The sequence below is a fragment of the Ctenopharyngodon idella genome, chromosome 18 (genome assembly GCF_019924925.1).
Source record: "Ctenopharyngodon idella isolate HZGC_01 chromosome 18, HZGC01, whole genome shotgun sequence".
NCBI lineage: Eukaryota > Metazoa > Chordata > Actinopteri > Cypriniformes > Xenocyprididae > Ctenopharyngodon > Ctenopharyngodon idella.
Window position 1 is genome coordinate 12,728,557 of NC_067237.1, and position 11,443 is coordinate 12,739,999.

Genomic DNA, 11,443 nt, shown 5'->3' on the forward strand with positions numbered 1-11,443 from the left:
TCTGACGCGTGTGCAAAGTTTCATGAGTTTTCGAGCATGTTTAAGCCCTCAAAAATGCGATTCATTTGGGAGAAGAAGAAGAAGAAGAAGAAGAAGCGGAAGAATAATAATAAACGGAGCAATTCCAATAGGGTCCTCACACCATCAGTGCTCGGGCCCTAATAATCTTAAAGAAAACAATAGGGCCTTCACCCTTTACAGGGCTTGGGCCCTAATAATCCTTAGAAAAACAAATGGGCACTGTGCCTTAGTGGCTTGTGCCCTAATAATCCTTAGGGGATCAAGAAGCTTGGGCCCTAATAATAGTAATCCTAAAGAAAACAATAGGGCCTTCGCCCTTTGGGCTTGGGCTCTAATAATCCTAAAGAAAACAATAGGGCCTTCGCCTTTGGCTTGGGCCCTAATAATCCTTAGAAAAACAATAGTCAAGTCAAGTCACCTTTATTTATATAGCGCTTTTTACAGTGTAGATTGTGTCAAAGCAGCTTTACATTGATAACTGGTACATTGTTTGGCTGCACAGCAGCTCTTAAAGAATAGTGTCAATGCAGGCAGATTAAAGCACTGTTGAATATCAAATGTCAAGTCAAGTGTCCCCAACTAAGCAAGCCAGAGGCGACAGCGGCAAGGAACCCAAACTCCATCAGGTGACATCAGGTGGCAGACAAGTGGCAAATTGGTGTTAAAATGGAGAAAAAAACCTTGGGAGAAACCAGGCTTAGTCGGGGTGCCAGTTCTCCTCTGGCCAACAGTGCTTTGTTACAATTCAGGTTGCTATCATAAGTCCAATAGGATCGCAACATTAAAAGTATTTATTTCAGTTCCATCCAATTGAGGATCGTATTCATCACGACGGTATGGACGGTTGTTGAGGAACTGTGTCGTGGCTGTCGTGTCGATGAGGCCCTCACAGTGGATGATCTAGTTGACTCAATCTCTGCTGATACGTCAGGGCTGCGTTGTGGTCGTGTCAAGGTGGAGGTCCTTGGTCTCACCTGGATACGGCCCGGATCCGGTTGACTACGGTGAACCTCGGGATAAACAGAAAGACTAATATTAGCGTAGATGCCATTCTTCTTCTGATGTAACGAGTACATCAGGTGTTATAGGAAGTGTTCCCGGTTCCGGCTGACCTAATTTATGCAGCCTAATAATCCTTTAACGGATTTGAAAATATAAATTGGTAATGTGTTATGTGTATGCCAGGTTAAAGAGATGCGTTTTTAGTCTAGATTTAAACTGACAGAGTGTGTCTGCTTCCCGAACAATGCTAGGAAGATTGTTCCAGAGTTTAGGTGCCAAATAGGAAAAGGATCTACCACCTGCAGTTGATTTTGATATTCTAGGTATTATCAGCTGGCCTGAATTCTGAGATCGCAATAGACGTGAAGGACTATAATGAATTAGGAGCTCGCTCAGGTACTGGGGAGCTAAACCATTTAGTGCTTTGTAAGTAATTAGCAAGATTTTAAAATCTATACGATGTTTAACAGGAAGCCAATGCAGTGTTGACAGAACTGGGCTAATATGGTCATACTTCCTAGTTCTAGTAAGAACTCTAGCTGCTGCATTTTGTACGAGCTGGCCTTAGTGGCTTGGGCCCAAACAAATGGAACAATTCCAATAGGGTCCTCACACCATTGGTGCTCGGGCCCTAATTATTATCATAATTATAGATATCTTTGCAACAAACACAGAAGAGTATCCTGGCCCTGGTAATATTCTAATTTACTTTGTACATACTGACTCCTATTGGTCACTTTAAGAACTCTGTCACTTTTAGTAATATAGCAGCCATATTGGATTTTCAGAGCTCACAGTGCAGAGTGTAGAGGTGCATCCATGTCCATCCTTGTTGTTTTGCTCTTGAAAAGGCACAATCTGTTTACCTGAAGTTTAAAAGCTTAATCTATGCAGTAACATATGATTGTTTATTTTTCTCACCATTGCTATGTTCTAGATTACGTAAAGGTGATTCATATGTATCTTACATACTGTTTTGAGCTATGTGAAGTGACTGTAACTTTGTAAAAGATAGCATTTCTTAAATATCTTTGTTTATTTGTGTTACAGTTTCAAAAATTGGTCTTCAGTAAAGAGAGTTTGACCCTGATTTCTGTCTGTGACCTTTACTGAGCCTTTGTTTAGCTCACTGCCAAAGCAAAATAAGAAAAACGCAAGCTGAGGGCAGAAGAGTGAAAAGATTGACTTAGCATCAAGAGCCTTATAGTGGACTACATGCACACTATCTTTGGAAAGATCCAGAATGTCACACTTGTCGAAGCACAGCTAGGCTTCTAAGCTAGAAACCAGGTCGGAAGCTAAATCTTCAGCCAGCAACACTTCATCCTCACGTTGTTCCCATAAATCTAATGCAAGCCAAGCTGCAGCTGAAGGACACGCAAAGGCGGAGGCTGCATGCACAAGAGCTGAGTTTGCAAAGCGTCAGATAGACATGGATATCGAAAAGGCTAGGATTGAAGCAACGCTGAACGCTCTGAAAGAGGAGGGTGAAGCTGAAGCAGCTCTCGCAGCAGCAAGGGAGTTGGAATCTGCTGTAGTTTGTTCAAACTATGAAACTGAAAGGGGCAGTTCCGTTGCCGTGGAACGTACTGATGAATACATTAGAACGCACTTTTCTCTGAATCAAAATGAGAAGAAAGATGATGATCAAGCAAGTGCTGAGCACAAAGACATTCCTGGAATTAGCCAGTTTACTCCTGATGCTGTAAATACTATGAGCAGACATGAACAAATGGGGTATCCGTATGCAAGGCAGCCGCATTGCTTTCCCTCTCCTGTGAGAAACCCCTGCTCCCCAAGTATGCCAGCACCTCGATCCAGCGAAGTGTCTGATTTTGCAGTGTTTCTTGCACACCGTGATCTTCTCACTAGCAGCTTCAAAGTGTTTGAAAACAAGCCAGAGAATTACATACCCTGGAAAACAGCGTTTATGAATGCCATTGATGGTCTGAATCTAAAAGGCAATGAAGAGCTTGATTTGCTTACCAAATGGCTGGAAGGTGAGTCCCTCCGACATGCTCTGAGAATAAGAGCGGCCCATGCACATGATCCTGAAGCAGGCCTCAGGCAATTGTGGCAAAGTCTAGACAAAAAATATGGTTCCCCAGAGGTAATTGAAGCATCCTTATTCCAGCGTTTAGAGATTTTCACTAAGATTTCTCACAAAGACTTCAATCAGTTGCAAGCACTCGCAGATCTCCTCCTGGAAGTGCAAGCAGTGAAAGAAGAAGGCAATCTACCTGGTCTTGGATTCCTCGACACATCAAAGGGAATTCACATTTTCAATCCAATTCACATTTATTTGTATAGTGCTTTTCACGATACATATCGTTTCAAAGCAGCTTTACAGAGAATGCATGTCGACATTACAATTTAGGCGATTAATATACAATCACTGTTTGCAATTTAATTGAAGGTAGAAGCAAAGAGCTCCTGGAAAAATGAATTACATATTAGCAATAATTAGGATATATAGAAATTTGCGAATGTGCGTGTTGATCCAGATGTTGCATCTTCTGAAGTCATCGCAGGAGTTGGCGCCGTCTCTTCCAAAGCTTTAGTCATCTAAGGTCTTCTTAAGAGGCTGGATCCAAACTGAAACTGATGTACTCTCTAGTCACCTCGGGACGCCCAGAAAAGCAAATGGAGAATAATTAGCATAGCTGCTGTTCATAACATTAAGCAAAGATAGTCATGTGTAATTGATCTGATATGAGATGGATTATGTGAATGCTTGGCTAAAGAGATGTGTCTTTAATCTAGATTTAAACTGGGTGAGCGAGTCTGAGCCCCGAACATTATCAGGAAGGCTATTCCAGAGTTTAGGAGCCAAATGTGAAAACGCTCTCCCTCCTTTAGAGGACTTAGCTATCCTGGGTACAACCAGAAGTCCAGAGTTTTGTGATCTTAAAGAGCGTGAAGGATTGTAGGGCGATAAAAGATCAGTTAAGTACACAGGAGCTAAACCATTTAGAGCCTTATAGGTCATTAGCAGTACTTTATAATCGATACGGAACTTAATAGGTAACCAGTGAAGAGATGATAAAATTGGTGTTATATGATCATATTTTCTTGACCTGGTAAGAACTCTAGCAGCTGCATTTTGTACCAATTGTAGCTTGTTTATTGAGGAAGCAGGGCAACCAGCTAGTAATGCATTACAGTAATCTAGTCTAGACGTCATGAAAGCATGAACTAACTTTTCTGCATCAGAAACAGATAACATATTCCGTGTCTTAGCAATGTTTCTGAGGTGGAAGAAGGCTGTTTTTGTAACATATGAAATATGATTTTCAAAGGACAAGTTGCTGTCTAATATAACACCCAGGTCTTTAACTGTCGAGGATGGAGTAACAGTACATCCTTCTAAATGCAAATTGTAGTCTGAGAGATTCTGTGTACAGGTTTTTGGCCCAATAAGTAATACTTCAGTCTTATCTGAATTTAATAGAAGAAAATTACTAGTCATCCAATGTTTTACTTCTTTAACACACTCTGTCAGATTGGATAATTTAGAGTTTTCATCTGGTTGTGTTGAAATATATAATTGAGTATCATCGGCATAGCAGTGGAAACTAATTCCATGTCTTCTTATAATATTACCAAGTGGCAGCATGTATATTGAAAATAGCAGAGGGCCTAACACAGATCCTTGAGGCACTCCATAATTTACTATCGTTATCTTAGATTTTTCCCCGTTTAAATAAACAAAATTGTGACGGTCTGATAGATACGACCTAAACCACCGTAATGCCTGTCCCTGGATACCAGTGTAATTCTGTAGTCGATCTAGGAGTATTTTATGATCTATAGTGTCGAACTCAGCACTGAGATCAAGTAACACTAGTATTGAGATACAGCCTTGGTCAGAAGCTAGAAGTAAGTCATTTGTAATTTTAACGAGCGCAGTTTCTGTGCTATGATGAGGCCTGAATCCTGACTGAAATTTTTCATAGATAGCATTTTTTTGCAAGAAGGAGCACAATTGGACCGACACCACTTTTTCTAGTATTTTAGATATAAATGGAAGATTTGAAATGGGTCTGTAATTTGCCAATACATTTGGATCTAATTGTGGTTTCTTAATGAGAGGCTTAATAACTGCTAACTTGAACGGTCTTGGAACATGACCTAGAGATAAAGACGAGTTAATAATATTGAGAAGAGGCTCTTCTGCTACAGGTAACAATTCTTTCAGTAGTTTAGTAGGTATTGGATCTAATAAACATGTTGTTGGTTTAGACGCTGTGATAAGTTTATTTAGCTCTTCCTGTCCTATAGTTGTAAAGCACTGCAACTGTTCTTGAGGGACGATAATTGAGGCTGAATCATAAAACTCTGTCAAGGGTTGTACATTTACAACTGTATTTCTGATGCTTTCGATTTTTTCAGTAAAGAAATTCATAAAGTCATCGCTACTAAACTGTAATGAAATGTTTTGTTCTGGTGATGTCTGTTTATTTGTTAATCTAGCCACTGTACTAAATAAGAACCTTGGATTGTTTTGGTTATTTTCTATGAGTTTGCGGAGATGCTCGGCCCTGGCTGCTTTTAGAGTCTTTCTATAACAGGACGAGCTGTCTTTCCACGCGATTCTAAAGACCTCTAAGCGAGTTTGTCTCCATTTGCATTCTAGATTACGAGTTTCTCTTTTGATAGCGTGAGTAATATTGTTGTACCATGGTACAGTATTTTTCTCTCTGACCTTTTTTAATCTCATCGGTGCAACAGTATCTAATGTACTAGTGAAAGTGGTGCACATACTGCTAGTAATTTTCTCGAGATCATTTGTGTGTTTGGGTACAATGAGCAGGTGAGACAGATCAGGCAGTTTATTTGTGAATTTATCTTTAGTTGTCGGAAGAATTGTTCTACCTAGTCGATATCGTGGCGCAATTTGACAAATATCAGCAGTATGCAGTACGCATGTTACAAGGTAATGATCAGTGATATCATCACTTTGCGGTAGAATTTCTATATCAGTAGGATTGATTCCATATGATATAATTAAATCTAGTGTATGATTAAGACGGTGAGTGGGTCCAGTGACGTTTTGTTTGACCCCAAACGAGTTTAGTAAATCTGTAAACGCAGCCCCTAACGCATCATTTGTATTATCTACATGAATATTAAAATCTCCAACAATCAGCGCTTTATCAACGTTGACCAATAGGTCTGAGAGAAAGTCTGCAAACTCTTTTAGGAAATCAACATAAGGCCCTGGAGGTCTATAAACAGTAGCCAAAGCAAGAGATAGTAGCGACTTTTTACTTATATCTGAGAGTGTAACGGTTAGCACGAGAATTTCAAATGAATTAAACCTGTAGTTTGTTTTCTGGGTAACGTTAAGAATCTCTCTATAGATTGTTGCAACACCACCGCCACGGCCAACCGGACGGCATTTATTTTTATAACAGTAGCCAGGTGGACAAGACTCATTAAGACCGAAATAATCATTTGGTTTAAGCCATGTTTCAGTAAGGCAAATTACATCAAGACTATTATCTGTGATCATTTCATTTATAATAACCGCCTTAGGTGTCAGCGATCTAATGTTTAGTAGCCCTAGCTTTAGAAATTGTTTTTGTTCAGTAATTTTGCGAATTTCTGGTTTGATCACGATCAGATTTTTTCTAGATCCTTTATTTTTATTGTTGAACCTCACTATTCGGGGAATAGACACAGTTTATATAGACTGTATTACACTCACATTTCTATCAATTAAGTGGGTAGAACACAGACTGTGATTTGAGGTTTGACTTACTAGTCATACGGTGCGAAGCGTCTTGGAGATGTTCTCCGACAGAAGATCAGCTCCGATTTTGCTGGGGTGCAGGCCATCAGCACGGAAGAGCCTAGGTCGCTCCCAGAAAAGATTCCAATTATTTATAAAGAGCAGCTTCTGTTCAGTACACCAAGACATTAACCATTCATTTAAAGCAAATAATCTACTGAACCTTTCATGTCCACGTCGGTACGTCGGAAGCGGTCCGGACACGATGATCCTCGTCGCGGGCGATGTGGCTCGTACCGTCTCGATCAGGCTCCTGAAGTCCTGCTTCAGTACCTCCGTCTGCCGCAGCCTGGTGTCGTTCACCCCCACGTGCAGAACAACAGCTCCGATGCTCTCAGCGCCATTCAGGATCGCGGGAACCTGCGCAGAGACATCGAGAACACGAGCACCAGGAAAACAGTGACTGCGCACCTTACCTTTGGTTGTTGTAGCGTGGACGTGACGGACGATGGAGTCTCCGATGACCACGGCGTCGCGTTCTGCCTCGCGAAGAGGGGAGAAGCGGTTCCTCGTCGAGACCTCGAAGACCGGGGGCGGGGGAGGGGGAGAGGTCCTGGTCCGAGGCCTGGCTCGCGCCTTCCGTTGCTGAAGAACCCAAGGTCCCTGGTGTGACGGCGCCGGAGTGAACGAGGGCTGGGATGAACGCGTTCTGGGTGCTCGGGCCCTGTGCAGAGAAGCACACGGCGTAGAGGAAGCAGGAATGTTAATATCGCGCTGCAAACTTACCGAGGATTGGTGAGCGTCAGCACGGGATGTTTCCAGCGCGGTTCGCCACTCCCGTAGCTCGGCCTGCTTCTCCAGAAGGGTCCGGATCTGTCGTTCCACGGCCTCCAGCTCCAACTGCACCGCATGCAGCTCGAACGTGTCCTCACCTGCACTCAAAGATAGAGACACATTCGATACGCTCGCCATTAGTATAGATGAACCACGCCGCTATTGCTAACGGGCTAAAGCTAGTAGCGAATGTTCGAGAAGTCGGATAAAACTAGCGATATCAAGGCAATCCGAGTGTTTTTTATATAAAATAGTGTCGGGATGTGTTCCCCCGCCGTAAAAGAGAGAATGATAGGTTATAAATTTGATTTTAAGAGAAAAAAACAAAAAAAACAAGCAATTAGGAATCAACTCGACGGAGCTCTAACTCAAACAGCGCGGCAGCAACAAACAGAGAAAAATGATGAAAAAAGAGAAAAATGATGATCAAAATAATCTAACACTTCAAACTTGAAAATTCAACTATATTACATATATACAAGTCTTTTTGTGACACTTGGTTGTACAGTTTTCATTGAGGAGAATTTTTTTTCATACACGCATACATATACTACATGCATACTGCATGCATACATTTACCGCACGGACACATTATACAGATGCACACACCAAATGCGAAATGCGAGTCTCACTTAGCCTCCTCCTAAGTCTTATCAAAAATCATCCCAATCGACTGTGTACTCCTTCGCCATGTTTTTGTTTGTTTCTTCTATTATTTATGCGATCCAAAACTCCCTAAACTGCCGCGCTCCATATCTCTCCGTTCAAATCCTCCTTCCACCCGCTCTCCCCGAAAGCGGCTGCCATTTGCTGACGGTAGGAACGAAATTACCGTAATAACCCATATATTGCCGAAAAGCCCATGTTGTGAATTGTCTGTAGTAATTTGAATTATTACGATAGCGGTTCAAGAGTTACGGTAACATGAATACAGCTTGGTTGGATGTGTCGCCGACGACACATCCGGTTTTAAAGGGTTAAGGGAACAAAATACAAGAAAGACTATCTACTTCATTATACATCTTTTTTGTTCTTTGTTGAGTTTGTCAATGAGTATGCTGAAATGAGAACAGATCCCAGCTTCTCTTTTCAATCTTCCAACACATTGTCTCACGACATTGGGAAGCATATCTTCAAACAAACCAATGAAGACAATATGCTCGCACTATCTGGAGAAGATGAGGCCTTCCTGGACATTATGGACAATGAATTCACCAAAGACGATGCAAATAGTTGGGTGGCTCCACTCCCGTTTCGCTGTCCCAGAGAGCGTTTGCCCAACAATAGAGACCAGGCTGTCAGTCGTCTCTTATCACTTCGTCGTACTCTGAAAAGGAAGACAGACATGAAAGACCATTATGTGGAATTCATGGAGACAATGTTCAAAAAAGGACATGCTGAGATTGCCCCCCCTCTTAAAGACAACAAGGAATGTTGGTACCTCCCAAGTTTTGGTATTTATCACCCACAAAAGCCAGGGAAGATCAGGATAGTGTTTGATTCAAGCGCCCAATACAACAACATATCCTTAAATCAAGTTCTCCTTAAAGGTCCAGACCTGAACAACAGCCTGGTAGGTGTGATCATCCGCTTCAGATCAGACTCCTATGCTGTGATGGCAGACATTCAGCAAATGTTTCACAGCTTTCTGGTCAAAGAGGAACATCCAGATTGTGGTTTCAGGATCACAACCTTGATGGAGACATTGTGGAATACCGCATGAGGGTCCACGTTTTTGGCAATTGTTCCTCCCCATCAGTAGCTGTAAACGGGCTCAAGAGAACAGCTGTAGAGGGAGAGCGGGAGTATGTAAGTGATGCAAGGCTCTTCATTGAGCGCCATTTCTGTGTGGACGACGGCTGAAATCATTCAGTTCAGAAGCGGAGGCCATTGATGTGCTGAGCAGAGCTCAACAGATGCTAGCACGATCCAACCTCCATCTACACAAAATCTCATCCAACAGCCACGTCGTCATGAGAGCCTTTCCGAATGAGGATCTGGCAACTACTTTGCAGGGCCTTGATCTTGGTGTAAACTCACCAGCCATTCAACAAAGCTTAGGATTGTGCTGGGACTTGTCAACAGATACATTTGTGTTTCAAGTATCCATCAGTGACAAACCTTACACTAAGTGAGGAGTGCTTTCTACCATTAACAGCTTGTACGATCCTCTAGGATTTATAGTACCTGTAAGCATTGAGGGTCGCTCCATCCTGAGAGATATCTCTGGAGATGCAGATGATTGGGATGTTATTCTGCCTAAAGAGAAACTAGAGCGATGGCAAAAATGGAAAGATTCCCTCAAACATCTGCAAGGACTAAAAATCCCAAGAATGTATACCTCTACTTCATTGTCTACTGCACACAAGAAAGAGATCATCATCTTTTTGTGATGCTTCCACTAAAGCTGTAGGTACAGTAGTTTACCTGAAAGTTACTGATGCAGATGGTCTTAGTGAAGTTGGTTTCCTCTTCGGCAGAGCAAAACTTGCCCCAAAGCCAGATGTCACTGTCCCTCGACTTGAGTAATGTGCGGCTATACTGGCAGTGGAAGTAGCAGAGATGCTTCAAGAACAGCTGGACACAACACTGGATGATTTGAGATTCAACACTGACTCTAAGGTAGTGCTTGGATACATCTTCAATGAGACAAGGCGTTTCTATGTTTACGTTCACAACCGAGTACAGCGCATTAGACACACTACACAACCGTGTCAGTGGAACTTTGTGCCCACTGATCTTAATCCAGCTGATGCCGCTAGCAGAGGACTTCCCTCCGAGCAACTGACTTCATCATATTGGCTTGCAGGGCCTCTATTTCTCCTTCACGCAAGACGAGACGAATTTGATAAAAGGCCTTACACCCTCGTTAGTCCTGAAACGGATGCAGAGCTTTGTCCTGAGTGTGTTACCTGTGTTACTAGCCTGTCACAAAGAAACCTTGGAAGTGCAAGGTTCCGAAGATTTCCCAGATGGAGCTCCCTGTTAAAGGCCGTAGCACGATTGCAACATGTAGCCAAGTCCTTCAAGCCTGGGACAGGAGATGTCTGCCACGGATGGCACATTTGCAACAAGCATAAGAGCAGCTGAAGCAGGCTAAAGCTACAATCATTCAAATTGTCCAGAGAGAAGTCTACAGAGATGACTTTAAATGCCTAGAACAAGGTCAGTCTGTGCAAAGGTCAAGTCCTCTCAGCAAACTCTGTCCATTCATTTACACAGAAGGGTGTCTCAGAGTAGGAGGTTGGCTGGGGAGAGCTCAACTACCATCTGAAGAACTGTATCCAGCTCTCATACCTGGTAAGCATCATGTTACCCAGCTTTTGATTCGACACTTCCATGAGAAGGTGCGTCATCTCACAGAAGGTGCCATCAGGGCAGGTGGCTACTAGATTGTTGGAGGTAAGAGATCAGTTAGCAGCTCCATTTTTAACTGTGTCACCTGTTGTAAGTTGACAGGCAAACAAGAGGAGCAGATCATGGCAGATTTACCAGCTGACAGATTACACATAGACCCACCATTTACATTTGTGGGGCTGGATGTCTTCGGTCCATGGCCAGTCACAGCCAGAAAAACACGAGGATGCCAGGCAGAAGCTAAAAGATGGGCAGTCATATTTACTTGCATGACTATACGGGCGATTCACCTAGAAGTGATCGAGTCTATGAATGCCTCATGTTTTATCAATTCCCTGCGGCGTTTCTTTGCCATCAGAGGCCCCGCCAAGATCCTGAGGTCTGATTGTGGAACCAACTTTGTGAGAGCCTGCAAAGAGCTACAGATTGATAAGCAAGGTTGCCAAAACACAAACATCCAAGATTACCTATCGGATAACCAATGTTGTTGGCAGT

The 11,443-nt window shown here is 42.6% G+C and overlaps 1 protein-coding gene across 4 annotated transcripts; it reads right to left on the reverse strand.

Moving 5' to 3' along the window:
• Positions 1-3,512: 3,512 nt before the first annotated feature.
• Positions 3,513-7,757, reverse strand: LOC127500114 (uncharacterized). Of its 4 annotated transcripts, none has more exons than XM_051871049.1 (2): positions 6,788-7,757; positions 3,513-3,569 (listed from the first exon to the last, which is right to left on the reverse strand). In XM_051871049.1, exon 1 carries the CDS (start codon positions 7,727-7,729, stop codon positions 6,791-6,793), a length of 939 nt encoding a protein of 312 aa, XP_051727009.1. In that variant the 5' UTR covers positions 7,730-7,757; the 3' UTR covers positions 3,513-3,569; positions 6,788-6,790. The 4 variants fall into 4 exon arrangements, with proteins under 4 accessions (XP_051727009.1, XP_051727006.1, XP_051727007.1 ...); XM_051871046.1 differs by having other exon boundaries at positions 3,515-3,636; positions 6,788-7,745; XM_051871047.1 differs by having other exon boundaries at positions 3,532-3,644.
• Positions 7,758-11,443: the final 3,686 nt, after the last annotated feature.

Coding starts and splice junctions, on each gene's coding strand:
- LOC127500114 (XM_051871049.1), bottom strand. CDS start 7,729: ATGGCGAGCGTATCGAATGTGTCTCTATCTTTGAGTGCAGGTGAGGAC.